The sequence below is a fragment of the Lissotriton helveticus genome, chromosome 11 (assembly GCF_964261635.1).
Source record: "Lissotriton helveticus chromosome 11, aLisHel1.1, whole genome shotgun sequence".
NCBI lineage: Eukaryota > Metazoa > Chordata > Amphibia > Caudata > Salamandridae > Lissotriton > Lissotriton helveticus.
Genome location: NC_136072.1, coordinates 915,503,085 through 915,528,218, shown reverse-complemented (window position 1 = coordinate 915,528,218; position 25,134 = coordinate 915,503,085). Strand labels below are relative to the sequence as shown.

At 46.8% G+C, this 25,134-nt stretch overlaps 1 protein-coding gene across 1 annotated transcript in view; it reads left to right on the top strand.

The window, feature by feature from the left end:
- LOC144792263 (uncharacterized) overlaps positions 1 to 25,134 on the top strand; it is a 236,308-nt gene that overhangs the window by 134,122 nt on the left and 77,052 nt on the right. Inside the window, exons 5-6 of the mRNA XM_078667186.1 lie at positions 3,912 to 4,091; positions 19,822 to 19,956. Coding sequence (XP_078523312.1) covers positions 3,912 to 4,091; positions 19,822 to 19,956 — 315 coding nt within the window. The remainder of the gene's footprint in view (positions 1 to 3,911; positions 4,092 to 19,821; positions 19,957 to 25,134) is intronic.

Here is a 25,134-nt window from a genome sequence, read left to right as displayed (position 1 = left end):
AAATAAACTTGCCCAATGTGTTAATTTTGAATATTGAGCGACTAAGGGCTGCTGTCCATTCGCTGATCACCTCCAAAATTGATATGGTGAATGCCATCCTTTCCTGTCTTCCTGCTAATTCCCTACTACCCCGAAAGGCCATTCTGAACTCAGCAGCCTACATCACTGAAAAGAACAAATCCAATCATTTAACCCCGATTCTGAGGAACGTCCACTGGCTACTGGTAACATTCAAAATCTGCGGTTTCACAACTAAAGTTCTGCATTCAGGCTAACCAAGCTACTTAGCAGACCTTCTGGACATTTCCAGCGGAATTGGGTGCTTCAGAAGCAAGCACTTGCTTCTACTGGAAACAACCACATTTCTCAGATCCCTTGCCCTGAAACTGTCCTTCTCAGACTCTCCAGTCGCTGCTTGGAACTCTCTCCCACTTCAGATGCGGCTAGCACCAAACATCTTCTCTTTCAGGAAAGCTCTTAGTACTCTGCTGTCTATTTAAGATCCACTTTGGCTTTAGAGTGATGCCCGAATGACAACTTAGATTTTCATTAATTTACAAAGCTTTTTTGTCAGCTCTGTTCTTCTGTTTCCCAAGACTTTCCCTTTCACTTCCTTTTACCTTCTCCTCCCCTCCTTTTGCCTTACCTCCCTTTACCATGCATCAACCTTTTCTTCTCTCCTCAACTACAACCCTTTGTTATGGAACTGTTTTCCTGTGTATAGATATAATTTTTATGTAAATGTGCTGCATACCTCAAGCTGCAGTGGAGCCACATAAACACTGTAAATAAATGCATAGTGGGGAAGGCTATAGTGCCGTGCCTGACTTACTGATTTCAGTGACTTAGTAAGATTTGAGAGGACCACAGTATAGGACAGTTTAGTCTTCTGATGCTTTTGGCGTATCCATTGAAAATATTTCAGTTAGCTTGCTCTACTAGTACCTACTTTTTTTTAGACTTACTGCCCAATAAGTGTGAATCACAATTCATCTGCTTATACAGGATAGTTCTCTGTCATAACATGATTTATGCAGTGTCCTTTGCTACTCTGCAGGACTTACTTTGCTTCAGAAAGGTCAATAGCTTTTTGTGGATTTTATCTATTGGGTGTTCGTGGAAAGTTATGGGCATAACCTGTTTTACACAGTACAGTCTGGGTAGAAAGTTTGCAAGTATACAAGCAATATTCCATATAATCCATATTCCAAAAGCAGAATTTTTCCGCTCTGCTACATTTGTATGGGTCTCCTTGGGTGAGATGTTGTGGGAACAGACATTTTTAGAAACTTGTTAGAAATGTTGACTCCCAAATGTGTAGGTGGGCCCGCGGACCAGTTCAATCCTTGCTTTTAGTTTGGAGTTTACTGGTAATCGATGGTCCCTGATCTCCATGCCTATTAATGTTGATTTTTAAACCAGATGATGGAGAACTCATTGAACTGTGATAAAAGGGATGGTGGAAGAGAGCAGTCAAGATCAGTGAGGAAACATAGAATGTCATCTTTCGAACAACAACTAATTTAAGGTGGTAATGTCCCTCTGTATTGCCTACAGTATCTTTATTAGTATAATTTTTCGTAATTTGAGGCACCTGACTGGGGGCAGAAATAGAGGGAGAAAGCAGACCGCCTTGTCTGGTTTGTCTTGTTGTTGAGAATTCTGTATTTGCATTCATTTAGCTGAATGGCATACAATATTGGCTAGAATATAGGATGAAATGTTCATATGAAATCGTTTTTTACTAAGATTTGTGTTGGTATTGCCACTTGATTCTGTTGAACACCTTCTTAGCATCTGATATCAAGAGAAGTATTTGATCTTATCTATTTACTGCACATTGATATTACATCATGTGGGACTGTTTTTAATTAACCCAGATAGCCATGTATGCACCAATTGTGGTCATATAGCCACCATTCCGGTAATCAACATAAAAATGGTTATGTCGTTTAACAGTATAAAAGATCTGTAAGACCTGCACAATGTAGGGACCTGTCCAGGAAATTAACTGTAAAGTCCAGTATCTCATTTGTTACTACTTTATAGGTATTAAACTGTTTAAAGATTTTTGACAAGAGTCCAGCCAAAGGGTCTTGGTAAGCCTTAACATAGGAAGCTGGAATGCCATCAGGTCCTGGTGCTTTGTCCATAACTAACCTTTTGAGTTTCAGGCTTCTTTGACCTTTGTGGTCTCAAGCAGCAGCTCCCTGATAGCTTCTATAACCTTGGGGTTTGAGAATGAATGGTGAAATTTTCAAAATTACATGAGATAGTTGCACCTGAGTGCTATAAAAAGTAGTATAATAGACTGAAAAAGCTTCAAGGTCATAACTGTATATCTATCTATACTGAATCTGCCATCTAGAATTTCTCAGATATTGTTGTTGTTTTGTTTTATTATGATCCTGTAGGCTAAGAATTGATCTTCCTTTTTACTTTCTCAAACAATAGCTGGTCTGTATACAGCATCTTACAATTTCTTTACCTATCAATGCTTGCTCAGCTTCCTCTGTCACTTTACACAGTGCTTTGTAAGTTGACCATGAGCAATCGATGGTAGCGTTGATTGCCAAACCAGACAAGCTACTTTCTAGATCAGCTATCTTTTTCTTGTCTAACTTTATAAATCTGGCAATGTGTTCAATGAATTCTTGCCTCATTACCACTTTGGTAGCATTCCAAGTCTTATTGCTATTGTCATTCTGTTTGAAATAAAATCCCAAATGCTTCCCAGATTGTGTTTCAAAAGCTGGGGTTTTTAAATTTGTTTGTAGTAAGCATATGCATTGGACTGCTGCTGTTATTCGGATTTAAGAATCTCTGGGTGATTGTTCTTCACTTGCGCTTTTGTCCCTTCCTTTCTACTGATGGGTAATCTACCTAAATACAAAAGGGGACTGGAGCAGTTTGAACAACCGAAGCAAGGAAATAGCTATTGAAGATCAAGTGTATATGTGGTCCTGTCCATATTCTTGTTTCTATATACTAATTTGACTTCTACTCAGACAGCCCATTTTCCTCTGCAGGAGATCAGGATGTTCAAACGCTACCCTATTTCTCTTTCAGCACTCAATTTTTGGAAAAAGTTGCCTTCTAGCATTTTTTAGGTCAGTCTTTGTTGCCATAAGAGTTGCTGTCAGTAATGCATCTGCTCCAACACACCAGAACCTAATTGTTACTTGCACAGTTGCTACTTTTGGTAACTTGACCTGGCACTATTTGCAGTTTCTTTCCAAGTGGGACATTGAAGAGCGTTTTGCCACCACTCGTCACAAGACACCTCCTGCAATTGTGCACTTCAGGGGTTTCAAGATTTTATTGCAAGGAGAAGGAAATTGAATAGACTTTCACAGGTCCCTAGTGCTCGTGGTATGATGAGTTAAAACACAAGTGCTTGTTTCACTCAGTGTGACTTCAGCATGCTAAATGGGCCAACAACAGGAGTTTGTGTCTAACACCGTTTGGTGCCTTCTATGTACCAATTTGTCCTAAATCATCTTCTACTAATCACTTGACAACTACCTAATCCTGTAGCCTGGGAGCCACCCCAGAGTATCTAAGAGAGCTTTGCTTGATTTCCACTAGAACCAAGCTTGCAAGCACTCAGGTACTAGATATCATTTATATAGACTGGACCACAGCACCCCCTCCACTATTATTCACACGTACACCCCAAAGCTAAAGCTCTATTCAGGAACTGTTTTTTGTATGGGCTTGGACAACCTGCTATGGAAAAACATCTAGCTTATGGGAGACTGGCCATCTCTTTCTGGTGCCTGTTGAAAGTTGTCAGCATTCTGTGTCTTGATACCCTCATCTGTAGTCTCTGGGTGATCATTTTCAATGTTTGTGTCTCTTCTCTCTCTCTTATTGCCTTGACGATTCTTACTTCATGTTTGTTTTCAAAGGACAGCAGTTTGAGCACTGGGATCCATGTTGGAGCAGATGAGATGGTCAGAGTTACTTCCCCTTCCTCATGTTCGTCGTCTTCCTCTCTTACCCCACATCAGAGTCAGATCCAGATGGAGTCGGATGGGGACAATGGCAGTATCATGATCGACGATGAACCTAGCACTGGAGCTGGACAGGTAAGCATGTGCATGGGACATTCAGTATAATATACAGCAATAGCCAAGCCCTGCGTTTTCTGCCACACATTCAATGTTTCTTCCTCTTAATTTTTCATCCTGGCATCCTTTGTAAATTATGCCCAGTTTCTTGAACCAACTGTATACCAAAAACAAAATTAGCAACAGTAAAGAATGTATTACCTAACTAATAGTATTAATGCTTCCCATGATTATTAGTCTCCGTGGAGCCAGGCTTCAGATGTACCATTTTCCATTGGTGTGTTATGTCATGTTAATTTAACTTGTAATTCACATGAATCACGCAGAATGGATATCTCTGCATCACAGTGAACCACGAGCAAGGCAGCACTAGTATTGTAATAACTCAGTCTTGAGAAGCTTTCTGACATGAAGGTGGTCCGTGCACTTCTGTATGTGAGTGGGTTGTTTATTTCAGTAGTAGGGGGCCAAGTAAAGCTCTGCCCGGAGCGTGTTTTCCTAATTCAGGGCATAGTGAGAAATTATTTGACCATAGATCTTAAAGGCCTGCCCGGCTGGTAAGGAAAATGTCAGGTTTCTGGGTCCTTTGCCGTTCAATGATTTATGCACTATGCAGCAGATCTTGAAAATGAATGCATAAGCTCTGATGATTTTGGCAAGGGAGGTTACATAGATGTTTAATTGTTTGGGGCTAAGACATGAGCCCTGAGGTACCCCCTTGTTGAGCTCTACGGTGCGGGATCTAAATGGACCTAGATTGATGGTCTGGATTCAATGTGATAGGAAACTCATCAACCATTGCAGAGCTTTGTCACAAATACCTATCTCTTCAAGTCTCTAAAGCAATCTGAGATGAGACACTGTGTCGAAAGCTGCCGACAAATGAAGCAGCATTAACAGTGAAGGCTAGTTTTTATCCTGAGAGCATCTAATATAGTCTGTGACCGCTATGAGAGCAGTTTCAGAGCTATGCATGGGTTTAAAACCTATTGAGAGGAGTCCAAGATCCTGTTGGATTCTAAAAACTCCATAAGTTATCTATTAATGTGGTCATCCAATAGTTTACTCATCAAGGGAAGAAGTGAGATAGGGCGATAATTAGACAGGTCTAAGGCTGGAAGATTCGTCTTCTTACAGATAGGAATGATCTGGGTGGCTTTCCAGTATAGTGGAATCCTTCCATAGCTGATTGAGAGGTTTAGTAAAGAGCAGATGACCGGGCAAGCCGATTAGATAGATTTGCTAAGATCTTGGCTTGGGCAATGTCTAGAGGAGACCCTGATTTCGCTGCCTTCAAAGCTTTAAAAAAGGAGTCTGACCTAAAAGATACACAATTCTCTAGGGTTCAAGTTCTTGCCACATTAGGGAGGGTGGAGTCGGATTCTAATTCCATTTGATCCACAGGTCTGGGAAAGTTATTGTAAATCAGATTAACTTTTTTTTTCTAGTGGTTTGCGATGGCATCACATAAAGCTTGTGAAAGTGTGGGTATCTGTTGAGCAGGCATTCAGGTTTGTGAAGGATTTAAGGACTTTGTATAATTATTTGGTGGGTTTGCCAGCCTGTCTAAGTTGTAGTGAAATTTGTGCCTTGCGCGCTTTTTTGGCGTTTCCATGGTAGAGCGCTAAGGTTTTTTTATAAGCTTCTCTATCACTGAGGTCATGGGCTTGCCGCCATCATCTCTCCAGGACACCCCCCACGCCGCAAGGCTCGCCAGCTGAGGCCCCAGGCTCGCCCCTGGCCTCGGTGCCCCCTCGCTGCTGATCGTTCGTCTTCACCGCTGTTGGCCTCATTCTCCGTGCTGTTTGCTTTATAACCTGTACTTTCTTTTCCTGTTTAGTAGATATTGCTTTGTAACTTGTACTTTCCTTTCCTGTTAGTAGATATTGTGATATTCGTTAGTACTGTACCCCTGGTGTGCCCCCCCTCGCTCCCCGATTCCCGCCGCTGCTCCCTCGCGGCCCCGCCCCCTTTTTCTCTCTGTACCCATTGGCCGCCCCGCTCCCGCCTCCCAGCTGCTCCTCCCTCCCACTTCGCCTCATATGGAGCCCACAGGGACGCGCAGCGGGCGCGCCGATTGTGCGCCGAAGGCGCTCCAAAGGCAAGCCCGTCTGCGCCCGTCCGTGCCTGGACCGCGCCCAGCGCCAGGACCCCTGGCCCTCACCGATACCGACGAACCTACGACGACGCCACCCTCCATGCACTCAACGCCAGCCTGAACCTTGCCTGCTACCGAGCCACCCCGAAACGCACCCACGGACCCTTCACCTGCCAAGCCTGCAAATTCGCCTGCCGCCGAAACTGCACCACACCCGACAAGCCGAGCTCCAGCAACAACCACCTCGAGTGCATCCTGCTCAACACCCGCTCCGTCCACAGGCACGCCGTCGAACTCTGAAACCTCCTCGACACAACATCACCAGACGTCGCCTTCCTCACAGAAACATGGATGAACGCCTCCTCAGCCCTCGACATCGCCATAGCCATCCCGGAGGGCTACAAGATCACCCGGAGGGACCGCGTCAACCAAACCGGAGGAGGCATTGCCATCGTCCACAAAAACACCATCCGCATCACAACCAACTCCGACAACACCCTCACCGCCGCCGAGCACCTTCACTTCCAGATTCACACCGACCCCAAGACCAACCATCAGAGGCACCCTCATCTACAGACCCTCCGGGACCACGCACACAATTCAGCGAAGCCATCGCAGACTTCGTCAGTCCGCACGCCCTCACCTCCACAGACTACATCCTCCTAGGGGACCTCAACTTCCACCTGGAGAACAACAAGGACTGCAACACCGCCGCCCTGCTGGACAACCTCGCAAACCTCGGACTCAAGCAACTGGTGAACACCCCCATCCACTACGCCGGCCACACGCTCGACCCCATCTTCTCCTCCAGCAAGCACATCTCCTTCAGCCACTCAACCGGACTACACTGGACAGACCACAGCTGCGTCCACTTCAACTTCAGGAGAACCACGACCCACCACCACCCACAACAGGCTCCCCGCAGAAGCTGGAGCAAGATCACCACCGACCAGCTCACCACCGCCCTCAGCCAGAACCCTCCCACCAACACGACGGACCCCAACGAAGCAGCCCGCAACCTCACACGGTGGCTCACCAACTGCGCCGACGAACTCGCACCTCTGAAGAATCCTCCCAGAAGACCCGGCAGCAGGAAAACCTCGTGGTTTACCAACGACCTCAAAAACTCCAAGAAAACCTGCCGCACCCTCGAGAAAGCCTGGCGCCACGACCAGACAGCAGAACACATGACCGCTCTCAAGAACGCCACCCGCAAACACCACCAGCTGATCTGCACCACCAAGAAGACAACATTCAAAGAACGACTGGACAACAACACCCACAACAGCAAGGAACTCTTCAGCATTATTAAAGAGCTCTCCAACCCCAGCGCCTGCAACAACGACATCACACCCTCGCAAGACCTCTGCGACTCACTCGCCTCGTTCTTCCACCGCAAGATCGCCGACATACACAACAGCTTCGGCGCGCTGACCACGCACCCATCCACCGAAACGGCGCACCCAACCACCACCCTCTGCACCTGGACCTCTGTCAGCACCGAAGACACCACCCGCCTGATGAACACCATCCACTCCGGCTCCCCTACCGACCCCTGCCCACACCACATCTTCAACAAAACCGACTCCATCATCGCACCCCAACTCCAGAACATCATCAACAGCTCCTTCGCATCCGCCACCTTCCCGGAGAGTTGGAAACATGCCGAGCTGAGCGCCCTCCAGAAGAAACCCACCGCGGACCCCACGGACCTTAAAAACTTCCGCCCCATCTCGCTCCTCCCCTTTCCAGCCAAAGTCATCGAGAAGACCGTCAACAGACAACTCTCCACTTTCCTGTAGACCAACGGATCCCTCGACCCCTCTCAGTCCGGTTTCCGAGCAAACCACAGCACCGAGACCGCCCTCATAGCAGCCAACGACGACATCAGGTCCCTGCTCGACAACGGGGAAACTGCTGCCCTCATCCTCCTGGACCTTTCAGCAGCATTCGACACCGTATGCCACTGCACCCTGATACAGCGCCTCAGCAACACCGGAATCCAAGGTGCGGCCCTGGAGTGGATCATCTCGTTCCTCACCGGAAGAACCCAGAGAGTCCGCCTTCCCCCGTTCCGTTCCGCGGCCTCCGAAGTCATCTGTGGTGTTCCACAAGGATCCTCACTCATCCCCACCCTCTTCAACGTCTACATGAGCCCTCTCGCTGCCATCGCACGCCAACACAACCTCAACTTCATCTCCTACGCCGACAACACCCAGCTGATCCTCTCCCTCACCAACGACCCCGCCACCGCCAAAGCCAACCTCCAGGAAGGAATGAAAGACATCGCAGAATGAAGATCAGCCATCTGAAACTGAACTCAGACAAGACGGAAGTCCTCATCCTCGGACCATCTCCCTCCGCCTGGGACGACTCCTGGTGCCCCCCTGCCCTGGGCACCGCACCCAAACCAACGGACCACGCACGCAACCTGGGCTTCATCCTGGAACCTCCCTCACGATGACCAAGCAAGTCAACGCCGTCTCGTCATCCTGCTTCAACACCCTGCGCATGCTCCGAAAGATCTTCCGATGGATCCCTACCGAAACCAGGAAGACGGTCACCCATGCCCTCGTCACCAGCCGACTGGACTACGGGAACACTCTCTACGCTGGAACCACAGCCAAACTCCAGAAAAGACTACAGCGCATACAGAACGCTTCTGCACGACTCATCCTGGACATCCCTCGTCACAGCCACATCTCTGCCCATCTGAAAGACCTGCACTGGCTCCCCGTCAACAAGAGGATCACGTTCAGACTCCTCACCCACGCACACAAGGCTCTCCACGACACGGGACCGAAGTACCTCAACAGCCGCCTCACATTCTACACACCCACCCGCCAGCTCGGATCCGCCAACCTCGCCCTCGCCTCCGTCCCACGAATCCGCAAATCCACCGTCAGAGGATGTTCCTTCTCCTACCTGGCGGCCAAGACGTGGAACTCCCTCCCCACACACCTACGGCTGACCCGGGACCATCCCTCCTTCAGGAAACAACTCAAGACCTGGCTGTTCGAACAGTAGCGACCCCCCCCTCAGCGCCTTGAGACCCTACGGGTGAGTAGCGCGCTATACAAATTCCGATGATTGATTGATCTCCAGTTTTTTGCAACAGGCTTTCTCCCTTCGCAAATCTGGAGTATACCATGCGGCATGTGCGCCTTGTTTAACTACATGTTATTTTTTTTCATTGGGGCCAGGTTGTCTATTTCTTGCTTTTAAGGACTTGTGATAATCCGCTAGTGCCTTGTCCACTTCCCCAACCTCCCCTATTGTTGGAGTGGTGAACTCCTTAGTGAAGGTATCCGGTGTTACTTTGCGCCGTTGTCTCACAAGATTTTGCTTAGGTTTTTTTGGTTGTTCAGGTTCACATATTGAAGTGACCCATAATCCAATTAGTGAATGATCTGTCCAAAGGAAGGGGCAAGGGGGCTCACAGGATATGAAGAGAGAATTTGTAAAAATCAAATCCAGATTGTGGGCCGCAATATATGTGGGTCCTTTGGTAATCTGTTTATGATCTAGTGTAGCAGGTCAGCGAGGAGTTGAAATGCCTCTATATTTAAGGGGTCCTCACTGTGTACATTGAAGTCACCCAGTAAAGTGACATTTTTCGATGAAAGCACGTGGGTGGCAATAAGTTCCATAAGTTTGAGACTAAAGTCTCCTGTGGGTCCGGGGGGCTATATACAAGGGCTCCTGTCCAACAGACCTGGGGTGAGAGTTCTACCTTGAAGACACATATCTCTGCCCATTCTTCCAAAAGGGTCACAATTAGGGAGACTTTCAAGGAGTCTTTAAAAATTATAGCTGTACCCCCACCCATTCTGCCTTCCCTATCCAATCTCAATATGCGATAGTTATTCGGAAGCGCTAGCACAATGGAGTGAGTTGAGGTAGATTTCAGCCCGGTCTCTGTTAGAAATCCCAGATCAAGTGAGGTTGAGGCCAGCATGTCCCAGATGCCGATCGCGTCTTTGAGTAGTGATCTTACATTGCATAGAAATCCCTTACAGACCCGTGGGGACTGAGGGAGAGGGTCTAAAGGGACATAGAAAGGCAAGTCATAAACAGGGGTATAGGTCTCCCTAGGTGGGTTCAGATGGTTCTTCCCCCTTGGTTCAGTGTAAGGCTTTGAAAGTGACATCTTAACCCCTACCGCGCTACCGCGTTTTCCCGCTGTGCGCGGGAATTTCAAAAATGGCTTGTTTATGACAAAGCCAGCTCGTCATCCGCGTGGCGCAGGTAACGCACATGACGAGCTGGCTTTGTCATTAGCGCCGAAGGGGTTAAGCAAGGTAATGGACCGTCGAGGTGAGGTGGAAAACTTTGTTTGCAGCAGGGTTTATTAGGGGTTAAACCCTTACCTTGGTCTCCTATGCGGATAAGTTCCTCAGCAGAATTGTGATTTTAATTGTGCTTCTAATTTCTGGGAAGAAAGGAGCAGGGGTCCTGGCTCCTGGCCGTGCTTGGGCACAGATGGGCTTGCCTTTGCCCACCCGCTGCGCGTAAGCACCGAATCTGATTAAATTAGGAGACCGGGAGCGCAGCTAGACTGCTGACCCCGGTGTTGTGAAGTCAGCACACTAGTAGTTGGGAGTGGGCGGAGCTAGGGGGCCAGAGGAAGAGGAGGAGTGGACACAGGAAGGGAACAGTTAGAGTAGGGACAGGGCACGAGCAAGACGTGTAAAATAAAGCTCCAGTTTAGACATCACTAAGTGTCTGTGGTTATTGTAGCAAGATGCTACAACTGGCGACGAAGGTGGGAAGGTGAAGCCTGCCGCCTACAGGACCCTGAAGAAAAGTGTCCCGTCCCCTGCCGAGTGCAAGAAGACACTGCCGGCGAGACTTGAATGTCAAAATAAGCAGAGCGCCAGAATGAGAGGCCAGTGGTGATCGCACTTGCCCTGTGAGCTACCAGCCTGATAAAGCCCCGCTGTGGAGCGCTGGTGAGTGCTGAGGGCGTTTGAAGAGGAACGCTCGTTCGTGACAAAACGACACTCACGCCCGATGCGTGCATATCGGCACGCAGGTAAAGAAGAAGAGATCGGGAGCCTACCCCGATTCTGCTGGATGCTCCGGTGATCAGAAGGCGCCTGAGATACCACGGAAGCCCCGTGAATGTGCCCCGAAGTAAGAGCGCTGTTCGCGCCAAAAGAAACTGCAAGTGCCCGAGTGAGGTGAGGGCTGAAACGGACTGTGCGAGGGATCGGGAGCCCAACCCCGACCCTGCCGTGCTGCCTGAGTGTGAGGACGCAGAGCGGAGACTGTGAGAGCGCTGTGAGAGGAAGCGCTGCCCCGCCAAAAGAAATTGTGTTGCCCCGATGGAAAACCTCACCCCCGAGGCGTGAGAAATGGCATGCCGGTAACGAAGAATAATCGGGAGTTTGCCCCGATCCTACCTGGATGTGCTGGAGGCCCAGGAGCGTGTAAGGCTCAAGAAGAGTTGCTGCCTAGAAGGGGGCCGGTGAGTGCCGGGGAGATTCCTGTGAGTGGCAGACTGAATGAAAGCAAGTCTCGCGAGGGATGAGATTTCAGGCGAGCGGCCATCTTAGAGTCAGGCGGGTTTAAGGACATATCCTGTGTGATCCATAGGCGGCCATCTTGGAGTCAGGCAACAGCAAGAAATCATCAAGCATTGGCAAAAGTGAACAAGCATTGGCAAGAACAAAGAAACAAACATTGGTAAAAGGAAGTCAACAAGCACTGATAACCGTAAGGTAGATGCAAGTAAACGAACATTGATACATGCAAATCAACAAGCATTGGACAAACGGAAACAAGTATTGGCGAAGAGTAAATAAGCATTGGTACATGCAAAGACAAGTATTGGCGAAGAGTAAACAAGCATTGGTACATGCAAAGAAACAAGCATTGATCCATGCAAAGAGACGCAAGCACTGATACATGCAGATCAACAAGCATTGGACGAATCGTGGTAAAGGAAGAAAACAGGCATTGGTGAAGACCAAACAAACGCAAGCGAATGCGCAGTGGCGAATGCAATGCAGTAACGCGTATCCATAAAATAAAAGAAGCGACAAGCAAACATAAACAAAGACGACGCATAAATAATTACAATGGAACCAGCAACGAGCATAAGCCAATGCAAGTGTGGAGTAGCCGGTGAACACACACAACAAGCAAGTGAAACCCAACATTGTCACTAACCATGGATAAATTCAAGGGTGCAATGCTGACCAAACACGAGTGCACTGAAAGAAGAACTGACAATCAAGCTCAAGCTAAAACACAAGCAGAAGCAACTGAAACCCGAAGAAAAGTGTACAGCATAATGCCCCGCGTCTACGACAGATCAGAACCTTCTTCTCTTATGGCGGGAGGAGACGTAGCTCAATGTTTCAATCCACACCTTGAAGTATCGCCCCCAGCGGCGCGGACTGACGATTGGATCCAGGACCTCAAACGGCACTGGTGGCTGGAAGCATTGGACAATTTCTTGAAAGCCAACGGTGAGCAAAGAGAAAGAAAATGTCTGGTGCTACTCCTCCATCTGGTGGGTCCCGGGGGCCGATGCCCAATTAGAACATTTTCCAAAGAAGAAGCGGACATCTATGATAGACTCCAAGAGGAGCTCTGTGCCCATCTCAATGCACAGGCAGAGGTGGATCATAATCGCATGGTCTTCAACACAGCAAGGCAGGAACCAGGCGAACCATTGCCGCATTTCATCACTCGGCTGCAGAGTCTGGTACAAGGCTGCCATTTCAACACGTTTACAAATGAGGATGCTGTTCGGCTCCGAATAATTGAAGGCTGTGAAAACCCCGAAACAAGGCTCAAAATACTGAGAGGGCATTGGTCGCTAAAGGAAATTATCAAGAAAGCCGAAATTGGAATGCAAGTCCAAGCAAGAGACAAACTGATGGATGTGCATCTGAGTACAAAACTTCGAGATACCTGGGAAGAGAGAACCCAGAAATCCAACAAACACAAAAGGAGAGAGAGAGAAGGCAGACCAGCGAAAAGACAACGGGGGAGACACTGTGACAAGGAAAGTGACAAGGAGTACTCAGAGTCAGATTACTCAGCGTCCGACCACTCAGAATCAACCAAAGATTACTCAGAATCAACCATCCAAATAACAACTCCCAGGAGCCATTCAAAGTATGACACACGCCACTCTGACGAGGAGGGAGCGTCCAGTGGGACAGATTGCACTCCTGGACAAAATGGCAGTCTGCACAACAAGTGGGGGAGAAAGACAAACCATAGAAGAAGGGGCCGCAATGGTCAACACCGGAAATCGACGCCGGAACATCAATCGCCAAGGAGTGAAGATGAGTCAGAGGAAACAGCTAGCAGGAGCACACACCTCCAACAGATCAGAAATATTAGAGCACCAAACAATCGGGAAGGAGAACCAGATCACACAAGACGGACAAGTCCCTCACAACAACAACAAGCAAGAAAAGATCCATGCATCCATGGGCCCCGCGACAACGAAGAAACAGAGCGGAGATGGGTAACCTCAAGTGAGAAGGACGAAGAGGCAAAAGCTTGGGATCAAGCACAAGGAACAAACACGGAATCTTCAAACAATCTCCCAAATGAGACAACATTGAAGATGTTCCAACAAAGACACACGGAGAAGCTTTTCGAAGACAACTCCGAGGCGGAAAGCAGCTCGTCACGGACTACCCGGTTCCGAAGACCACCTGGTAAGACATTCTCAAAGGAACACTCACAGAGGGAACTGACGGAGCACCCCTCTGATTCAGAAAGCACGTCGGTTCGATCCTCTGAGTCGGCAGAGTCGTGGTCCCGACAACGACCACGCGCAACATTCCTAAAGGAACATTCTCAGAGGGAAGTGACGGAGAACCCCTCTGATTCAGATAGCATGTCGGTCCGATCCTTTGAGTCGACAGAGTCGTGGTCCCGACAACAGCCACGGCGCCAGGCACCTGAACACATCAGCGAACCAAGGGACACTCTTCCTGTCAAGAGCGACATGTCTCACACCAATGTCAATGCACACTCGATCACTCCACCTGACAACCTGTCACATCGATCACAGGTGCATCGCGACACAAATACTACACCGTCACCCCGGGTAGGGGCAGCAAGGTTGACTCGAAGGTCCTGGTCCTGGTCCTATAAAGTGGAAACAGACATCGTGGCCATTAGCACCCAAATAAAGACGGACCAACCAGTTGATCTGCAAAGGAAGCCGGACACGTCAGGAGAGCCAAGTCATCATCGGATAAGAACGAAACACACAAATACCCAGCCGGTTCCAAGGGTTGTCTGTTCTAGGCGCGAGCAGGAGTGGGAGAGACAACCCGAGACAGCCAATCAATCTCCAAGCCATACCAAGATGACCTCCCCAGTTCATACCCCACCGGCTGGCATCCCAGACTCGAAACAGGAAGACAGTGTTGTTCTTAACCTGACAAGGCAAAAGGAAGTAAAAATACATGCAGACACTCGGAAGGGAACTAGAATTACATCCCCTTGGAAAAGAGGCCGAGCGTCACGTGAGCACGAGTCACAAAGGACGACAGACTGCCGATATCAAACTGAGCTCTCCATAGGCACCTCAGACACTGGCACCTAAGACACTGAAGGCTCCATCTGTCCAGACTTCAGCAGCAGAGCTTGTCTATTCAAGGACGAACCAGTGGTGATCACGAAGAGGAAAGGAACCATGTTGACGGTGGAGTCCGAGCAGCGGCGAGTCACGAGAACCATCTCACACTGTAAGGAACTGTCACAGGACACCTCCAGAATCCTGATGAGTGAAATGGACACTCCCAGTTCGGATGAACTGCATTCAGATGATCGTGAGAGCACTACTCCGATCATTGAGACACTGAGTACTAATAGTCCGAGAGTCAGATCGCCACGACCTCATTGCGACATACGTCCACCCAAGAGACTGATCGTAGAGATGGACTGAGAAGTCAGTATGTTTTGCTTGTTTTGTTACAAAGGGGGGAGATGTTGTGAAGTCAGCACACTAGTAGTTGGGAGTGGGCGGAGCTAGGGGGCCAGAGGAAGAGGAGGAGTGGACACAGGAAGGGAACAGTTAGAGTAGGGACAGGGCACGAGCAAGACGTGTAAAATAAAGCTCCAGTTTAGACATCACTAAGTGTCTGTGGTTATTGTAGCAAGATGCTACACCCGGTATTCCCCAGCCGGAAACTGGAAGTGGAAAAGCTCTTTCGCTTTCTCCACAGCAAACAAAAGAATCCACAGTGGAACGGAGAGCGAGGCAAGCCCAAGTAGGTAAAATTTTAAATTAAATCCAACTCATGCACAGACTAATAGTAAAAAGAGGTTTAAATAATTAAACAGTACATAGAAATACTTTAAAACAATGCGTGGAAGTAAGATTGCTGCTGCTTGCCTGCAGTCTTTCTGCTTCACGTCAGTGCCGACATCTGATTTAAATAGGAGACCAGGATTGCAGCTAGACAGACTGTTGACCCCCGTAGTCCCCAGCCGGAAACTGAAAGTGGGAAAGCTCTCTCTCTCCACAGCAAACGGAAGAGTCTGCGGTGGAACGGAGAGGAGGTGAGCCCAAGTAGGTAACATTTTAAAATAAAGCCTACTCATGCACAACCTAATAGTAAAACGAGGTTTAAATAATTAAAACAGTACATAGAAATACTTTAAAACAATGCATTGAAGTAAGATTGCTGCTGCTTGCCTGTGGTCTATCTTGACAGAAGCGCTTGGTGCGTCCACCCTTCACATTGTCCATTACTCCGCTTGCGTTATTTTGTGTGACTCGCCCTGTTTTATTCACTAACAGAGAGACAGAAGGGAAATGGGGAAGGCTTCCGTGATCCAACAACTACAGGCAACATAAACTAGATACCCATACCAAAATCTGTAGCTCTTCAGGGGTAATTCACCAGACCCTAGAGAAACCCATTTCGTCAACACACCGTTGCTGACATCTTGCATAATTGAGGCTCAAGTGTTGCATCTTTTTCAAAGGAAGAAGTGTACACTCTCTCAAAAGTGGCACTGGCAGTAAGAGGGATGCCTAGGAGTTGCACATTAAAGTAGCTCTTCTGGGTTATTACTGTGTGCAAGAATATACAATACGACTGCAGGCAAACAACTCGAAAAGTGGACAATAGTACAGTCAACTCAAATCAGTCACAGAAGGCATTACCAACAGCACCAAGAACATCTTTGCCGTAGTGAAAGTCTTCACCTCTTCAACAGCCAGCTCCACCAGTGTAACCCTCTCTCTCAGTACCGCTGCACCCAGCTATCCTTATTCTTCACCAACAAGATCACCAGCATCTTCGAAAGCTTTAAGCCCATTTAGCAACTCTCCTCCTTTTAGCCTGCCTGCCCATCTTTACCAACACTCAGAGGACCACCATGACCACTCCGCCCACCATCACCACTCAAGAAACCGCAATGACCATGTATTCCACACACTCGAAACCTGCCCTCACCACGTCTTCATCATAGGACTGAACCCCCGTCACCATAGCCTCACCTCGATCCTCAATCGCTCAATCCTCACAGACACCTGCTCAAACACCTGCAAACACATCAGAATACCCCCCTTCAAGAAATCCCCAGCAGATCTGAAGATGCTACAGACTACAGGCTTATCTCCTTACTACCCTACCCATCAAAGGTATTTGTAAAGACGATAAACACCTAGCCACCCACCTCACTGACAATTACCTCCTTGAGACCACTCAATCCTGATTCAGGCCCAACTGCAGCATAGAGACCACCCTCATCACCTCCAAGGACCGCATCCGGAGGATCATGGACAGAGGTGGAACCATCCTAATGGATCTTTATTCAGCCTTCAACACCAGCCCCCCCTCAATCCTTATCCAACAACTGCATGAAGCCGGCATCCAAGGTCGCACACTTCTCTGGATTTGCTCCTTTCTGACAGGCCGCATCCAGAGGGTCAGCCTGTCCCCCTTCACCTTGGACGCTGTCAGTCCTAATCTCAGAGCTCCATATGGATGTTCACTCACCTCCACTCTGTGCAATGCCTAAATGGCCAGCATCATCCACTCCCATGGATCCAGCATTATATCCTATGCTGCTGACACCCAGCTTATACACTCCCTCTCCAACAAGGCACTAAACACCTGAACCAATTTCTCCAACTGCATAATGGAAGCTACCAGATGGATGAACACCAACTGCCTCAAGCTCAACACAGACAAGATGGCAGTAGTAATCTTCGGCAAAGACACCTCACTCTGGGACTACAGCTGGTGGCCTACCGAATTCAGATTTACACCCCTGCTGGCAGCCCATGCAAAGAACCTCTGAATAGTAATTAACAACCAACTCACCATGACCGGCCTTGTGAACAGAGTCTCCATCTTCTGCTTCTACATACTCAAGATGCCTAGAAGATCTTCAAATTCGTCCCTATCAACACCCTCTCGTGGCCCATGCAGCTCTTGCTTCAGGGAAAGGATACCCTCCCGGGTGAGTGGTGTGCGATACAAATACACAAAACAGAAACAAAACAAATACAAAGACAAAACATGGTTAGTGGATAGTAACACACATTAACGTCAGAATGGCACATGCAGAGTGAGGAGGGATTAGGATCATAATATTATATTTAGCACTGCACATGAAAAGACAGGTGGCAAAGTTTAAAGTCAGAATTAAATGGATGGAGACATAACATATCAACTTAATGGCCAATAGTCTAAATGGGTTATGCTGCAGACTACCAAATGCTCTAGAAATGCCTGTTTTTGATTATTCAAATGGAAAATCTTGCATGGGGTTTACTCTACCTCTACAATCCTACACAAGATCTATCCACGCAAACCTGATACACGTCCCAGAGGTGATGGACGAACACTGATTTCAACATGATTTTGCGCTATGAAGTGGTACAGGATTTCTGGAGAGCACCACTCCTAAAGATACAGTCAGCTGTGCAAAATACGGTGCAAAACTCAATAGAACATTGTATTTTGGGCCTACACCTAAAGCCCAAAAAAATAAAATTTGCAGCACTAGTCTCATTTTAGCTAAAATATGTTTTATGATATGCTGGCTACACGGAGGGGTTTCCAGAGATTAAAAAATTAAGGAAGGGGTGGCGTGAGAAACGCGCATTAGCCAAGGCCAACACATTTTCTAAAATGTGACTGGCTACGCATGAGATGTAGTATAGCTAAATGTTAACATTCAAATTACAAAATTGCAGACTAGGATGATCTAAACTGCACTGGGTAACATTCCTTCATGATCTGTACTGTTTACATGTAAGCTTGATTTGACGAAACAATTCAAAATAAGTAAAACGCATGAATAAGAGCAGGAGAAAACAAACTATGTCTCCTCATCAGTGATTCTTTTTTAAAGGGCTGAGAGAGATAGATTGTGACCCCTCCACTTCTCTTCAGCTTGCCCTAGATGAAGTTAATGGCAGTCAGACACTTTACTCATCTGACGGGCCTGCCCTGCAATTGTTGACTTCAGATACTCCAAAAACAAAGGATTGTTGGCACCCCCTTTCCTCCTCATCGCACCAAGCACCACTCTGTTATCCTGTGTGGACAAAGTCACGCATCTTGGGCCTTTAACTACTTTAGAGGACTTCACCATGTAGGAGGAAGCATAGTTGTCATGAGCACAGTGTAGTGCTGTGTATGTAAATAAAGACTGGCGGCGTAAAATAAGCAAATATGTCTTACTAAGAGAGCAAAAGGTCATCTGAAATAGTGTCAGGAAGCATTCAGGCAAGATTGAGGCACTTGCCTTACCCTCCCTAATCATCATTAAACAGAAGGTCCAGACTACATGCAGAGCTCATAAGTCATCAACCACAGGATACAGCAATCAAAAAGAGAATGGGGTGGGGAGGAGCAGCTAAGCCTCAAGGACAAAGGAAAAAATTCAGCAGAATCCCTAGGCCAACATCTTGGTTGTATGAAATACAAGCCACACTCCGTGAATGTAGGACATTTTATAGAGAAATTCAGCTACAACACTGTACCCTCATGACCAGTGGGCATCACCAAATATAAATTAAGGGTAGTAGTTTGAAGGAAAAAAGGCAGTATTCCGTACCATCGGCTTCATTCTGTATACCTCATAAACAGAGCACAATTCTGGGATGGGGAGACTTCTACTAGAGAACCACTGCCAAACCTTAAAGCACCAACACAGGAAAAGACCTCTTAACCAACTATCTGCAGTTTGCTGAGAAATAGACAAAAAGCACTTTGCTTGCCTTGCACAACCCTGGGGCAAATAGAAGGCCTTGAGAATCATTCAGTTCCTATCACCCAGGGGATGTGCGCACGCAGTGAAAAATCTGTATGCCCATATTCCAAGTGTGTGCATTGAAACAGACTGATATTATTACTATCGACTCTGGGTGGCCACATATATTCTGTGGCACCAAACAATGGACTATGTTTTGGTCCCTCTGTAACTCGAACTCCTTTCTCTTACCTTTACTCTACCTAATGTTTCTATATTGCTGTATTACTATGATGTATGCTGATGTCCCCACAACTATTGCTGCATGTCATATAAACCTGATCCAATTGTTGATACACACAAAGAAACCCAAACTGGGTACAATAGAAGTTATCTCAATTCAAAATCAGACTGATTAATTAATAGTAAAACCTTGTTTATTTGACACCACAGGTGAATGGTGCTTCGGACCAGGCCATGTTGAAAAAACTTGTGATTGAACTTCAACAGCAAAATGACCACCTGCTGCAGGAGAAGGAAGAGATGGAGCAGAAGCTGCAAATAGAGATCCTGCAGTTGAAAGAACACGTATGTACAGGGAGAAGGAATAGACAAGCAAGGGGTCTGATGATACAATGAGTAAATTTTTTATCTTACAAGACTTTTTGAGCCATTTAAGTTGAACAATGCCTTGAGAAAGAAGATCTCCACATGCCTTTTTTTCTATATGTACTATACTTCTATCCCCTTTGTTGGCTGCTCATTCTGCAAACAAAAAATATAGTTTCTGATTGAAATTACAGCCTTGAACCCTTTCCTATCGAAGACCATAGTCTGTGAGCTGAGCCAGCTTAACTGCAGCCTTTTCAGAGGATGTTAATGTAACCAGCTGACATCTGGTCTAAAATTCGTATTCCAGTGTTGAAAATAACCACAGGAACCTCTTTTCACAGTTTCTGGTCATGTATTGGTAAGGCTGTAGAGGACCTGGTGCAAAATGGCAGCTATTGGGCATTTCGAGGAGAGGGTTTTATGCTGGTTTCCAGCCATACTGTTTTAAAACTACATCCCTTCTCCCAAATGTTTAAAGATGGTTACGTTGGGCCATATTCTTTTGCCCCTTCAGTAAGTGGATTGGCATACTGCTAGGAACAAGAGAGATGAACACCCCCCTCAGTGGTGTCTGTACTGGGGGTAGCTAGATGTCATTGTCCAACAAAGTGCTCCCCTTCTGCCTAAGCTCAGTGTCTAGGTTTTTTTTAAATACATTTAAATGACAGGGCAGTATATTTACATCACCAGAACATCTGAACCCCCTGTACCTGAATGACATGTTCTTTACTCCAGTTTGCAGAGACCAAACTCTAGATAATGAGCTATGTATTAATCATTGTGTGCCTTTTTGTGAATGAAGCCAAGTCACCTTTGACTCTATCACAGCACCTTCTCTTCATCCGAGCAATGTTGGATACATCTTCTGGAGCAGCAAGGCCTCTACAAGATGGGATTTTGGTCCTTCCAGAAACATACCAAGAATTCCCTCTCCTTTGCTGAACCACAGATAGGCACTATCTGAGAACTTTGGGATTGTTGTCTTCAAGTGTGCATTTAGTCCATAAATCCTAGCTCAGAATAGATGGCACACAACTTCATTTTGCATTACATTGATACCCAATCTTTGTGGCTACTTCTTTCCCTGTAATGGAAAAATATCTGGACTGGTGACACTCAGAAAACAACTCAGGACATCCTCCCGTGTCCAGAAGTGGAGCTTACATCCTCGTCTAACCACAAATTGGAGTACTTGAATTGAATTTGCCGACTATTTCCTGAAAACACTGGTCCAAAAAACTCTGACATATTTGAGGACACACACGACCACTTAAACCATGTAACAGGGCTAATATTTGATCAAAACACGAGTATACTAGTGGAGTTGGAAATCAAGAGCCTCTATACAAGCCTACCACAAGAGGCAACACTACAAACTATAGAAGAGACTCTCATAAAAGAAAATTGGTCCTTGAATACTACCAGACACTTCATTTTGAAATGTTGTCAAATATCACTAACAGAGAACTTCTTCAAATGAGAAGATTCGCTATACTTTCAAACCCACGGAACATCCATGGGAAGCACATTTGCTCTAAGCATGCTGGACTCTACTTAAGTGCCTTTGATACCAACCCCATATATTCTGGAAAAGATTCATAGATTACATCCTCCTGATTTGGAAGGGCTCTAAAGATGCCATTCGGTATTTTCTCATTTGGCTAAATACTTGCGATGAATAACTTAGATTCACACACGGCGCACCCCACCACTCTTCATTTTCTAGATGTTACTATGTATGCTGAAGGAACAAGTTTGAAAACAAGAACCTTTCACAAACCTAAAATAAAGAATAGTTTTCTCACATCTAAAAGCTTCCATCGAAGACCACTTGGAGAGAATTTATCTTATAGTCAATTCTTAAGAATTCGCCGAAATCGCAGCGAAACACAAGAATACAAACATGGAACAAGTTTTAACAAAAAAACTACAACATAAAGACTATACGCTCCGGATCATCACGAATTGCCCAAAAAGTGCATGGAGTCAACATGGAGAATGCCTTTTAGAAACAACAGAGAAAAGAAATGAGAAAGATATCGTTACGTGCGTGACAACATACAACACAGCTTTCTATATGATAAAATAAGCTATCAACAAACACTGGAGCATAATTACATCAGGCAAACTACAGTGACCTAAACCAGGGTTTACCCAAGAGAACCAGTCTTGACAAATTGGTCCACACACAACCGCCTACACGAATGAAAGAAAACACTGTCCTTACCACATGGGGTCTTCAACCAGTGGTAGAACACTTTCCATGTGGAACTTGTGCTGTGCGCCACTTAATAAAAGCTACAAAAACTCTACAACACCCAGAATAACTGAAGTGGACCCTGATAGGTATCCACAATTGCAATAATATGCATGCAATCTACATGATCACTTGTCCTTGCCAATTAAAATACATTGGCATGACCTGCAGAAAGGTGAAATTCCAAATTGGAGCGCACCAGAGCAATATCAGGTGTGAAAAAAATCCCCCAGCAAACGAGCAACAACGTTTTAACCGTGCAACACACAATAATGATTTGGATTGGGTGATCCTAGAAACCTTGGACAACATAACCAGTATAAAGGACTTAATAACACGATTCCCTGGTTAGTATTTAACTCACATACACACCTAATATACATGACAGCAAGAAAATGTATTATGCCCCATACTAACATCTCAATAAGAATGTCATAATGAATCGTTGCAAGTTACTACCATCAATTAGCAACCATCTCAAGTCTCACAAAGTTAAGCAACGTGCATCTCTTGATTAAAACAAATTGACACTAATAACTCAAATTCCAGAAAATCTTCCATGTGATTAATCGAAATCACTGTTCCAATATAACATAATTCAGAAAAGGGGGTGGTTATGGACAGAGCATCTGAATTAAACAGAACACTCATACCCAGTCAAAAGATCAGGGCTTGATCCATCACCGTTTTTTAGCTCACTGCACCATCCCAGTTCAGAACCTGGCTACATGCAAATTAGTCTGTCCCTGGCCCAGTGCATCATGGGAACAGGGCAGACCAAACTACCAAGCCAATTCTTTACTGGAAAGGAAACAAGCTTCCGGGGACCGGTTTCTGGCATTACAGCCATCTTCGGCCCGGCTTGCTTGAATCCTGATGGTGCAGTGAGCAAGGGACTCATGTCTGAGCATACCCTGCCACTCCTATAGTGGCCAAAACGATTCAGAAAAGGGGGTGGTTATGGACAGAGCATCTGAATTAAACAGAACACTCATACCCAGTCAAAAGATCAGGGCTTGATCCATCACCGTTTTTTAGCTCACTGCACCATCCCAGTTCAGAACCTGGCTACATGCAAATTAGTCTGTCCCTGGCCCAGTGCATCATGGGAGCAGGGCAGACCAAACTACCAAGCCAATTCTTTACTGGAAAGGAAACAAGCTTCCGGGGACCGCTTTCTGGCATTACAGCCGTCTTCGGCCCGGCTTGCTTGAATCCTGATGGTGCAGTGAGCAAGGGACTCATGTCTGAGCATACCCTGCCACTCCTATAGTGGCCAAAACGATTCAGAAAAGGGGGGTGGTTATGGACAGAGCATCTGAATTAAACAGAACACTCATACCCAGTCAAAAGATCAGGGCTTGATCCATCACCGTTTTTTAGCTCACTGCACCATCCCAGTTCAGAACCTGGCTACATGCAAATTAGTCTGTCCCTGGCCCAGTGCATCATGGGAACAGGGCAGACCAAACTACCAAGCCAATTCTTTACTGGAAAGGAAACAAGCTTCCGGGGACCGGTTTCTGGCATTACAGCCGTCTTCGGCCCGGCTTGCTTGAATCCTGATGGTGCAGTGAGCAAGGGACTCATGTCTGAGCATACCCTGCCACTCCTATAGTGGCCAAAACGATTCAGAAAAGGGGGTGGTTATGGACAGAGCATCTGAATTAAACAGAACACTCATACCCAGTCAAAAGATCAGGGCTTGATCCATCACCGTTTTTTAGCTCACTGCACCATCCCAGTTCAGAACCTGGCTACATGCAAATTAGTCTGTCCCTGGCCCAGTGCATCATGGGAACAGGGCAGACCAAACTACCAAGCCAATTCTTTACTGGAAAGGAAACAAGCTTCCGGGGACCGGTTTCTGGCATTACAGCCGTCTTCGGCCCGGCTTGCTTGAATCCTGATGGTGCAGTGAGCAAGGGACTCATGTCTGAGCATACCCTGCCACTCCTATAGTGGCCAAAACGATTCAGAAAAGGGGGTGGTTATGGACAGAGCATCTGAATTAAACAGAACACGGTCCCCGGAAGCTTGTTTCCTTCCCAGTGTAAGAATTGGCTTTTGTAGTCTGGTCTGCCCTGTTCCCATGATGCACTGGGCCAGGGACAGACTAATTTGCATACAGCCAGGTTCTGAAACTGGGATGGTGCAATGAGCTAAAAAACGGTGTTGGATCTAGCCCTGATCTCTTGACTGGGTGAGAGTATTCTGCTTAATTCAGAGACTCTGTCCATCACCACCCCTTGTTGTAAATAATTTTGTCCACCCTAAGCGTGGAAGGGTATACTCAGATGTGAGTCCCTTGCTCATTGCACCATCAGGATTCAAGCAAGTCGGGCCGAAGACGGCTGAAATGCCAGAAACCGGTCCCCGGAAGCTTGTTTCCTTCCCAGTGTAAGAATTGGCTTTTGTAGTCTGGTCTGCCCTGTTCCCATGATGCACTGGGCCAGGGACAGACTAATTTGCATACAGCCAGGTTCTGAAACTGGGATGGTGCAATGAGCTAAAAAACGGTGTTGGATCTAGCCCTGATCTCTTGACTGGGTGAGAGTATTCTGCTTAATTCAGAGACTCTGTCCATCACCACCCCTTGTTGTAAATAATTTTGTCCACCCTAAGCGTGGAAGGGTATACTCAGATGTGAGTCCCTTGCTCATTGCACCATCAGGATTCAAGCAAGCCGGGCCGAAGACGGATGAAATGCCAGAAACTGGTCCCCGGAAGCTTGTTTCCTTCCCAGTGTAAGAATTGGCTTTTGTAGTCTGGTCTGCCCTGTTCCCATGATGCACTGGGCCAGGGACAGACTAATTTGCATACAGCCAGGTTCTGAAACTGGGATGGTGCAATGAGCTAAAAAACGGTGTTGGATCTAACCCTGATCTCTTGACTGG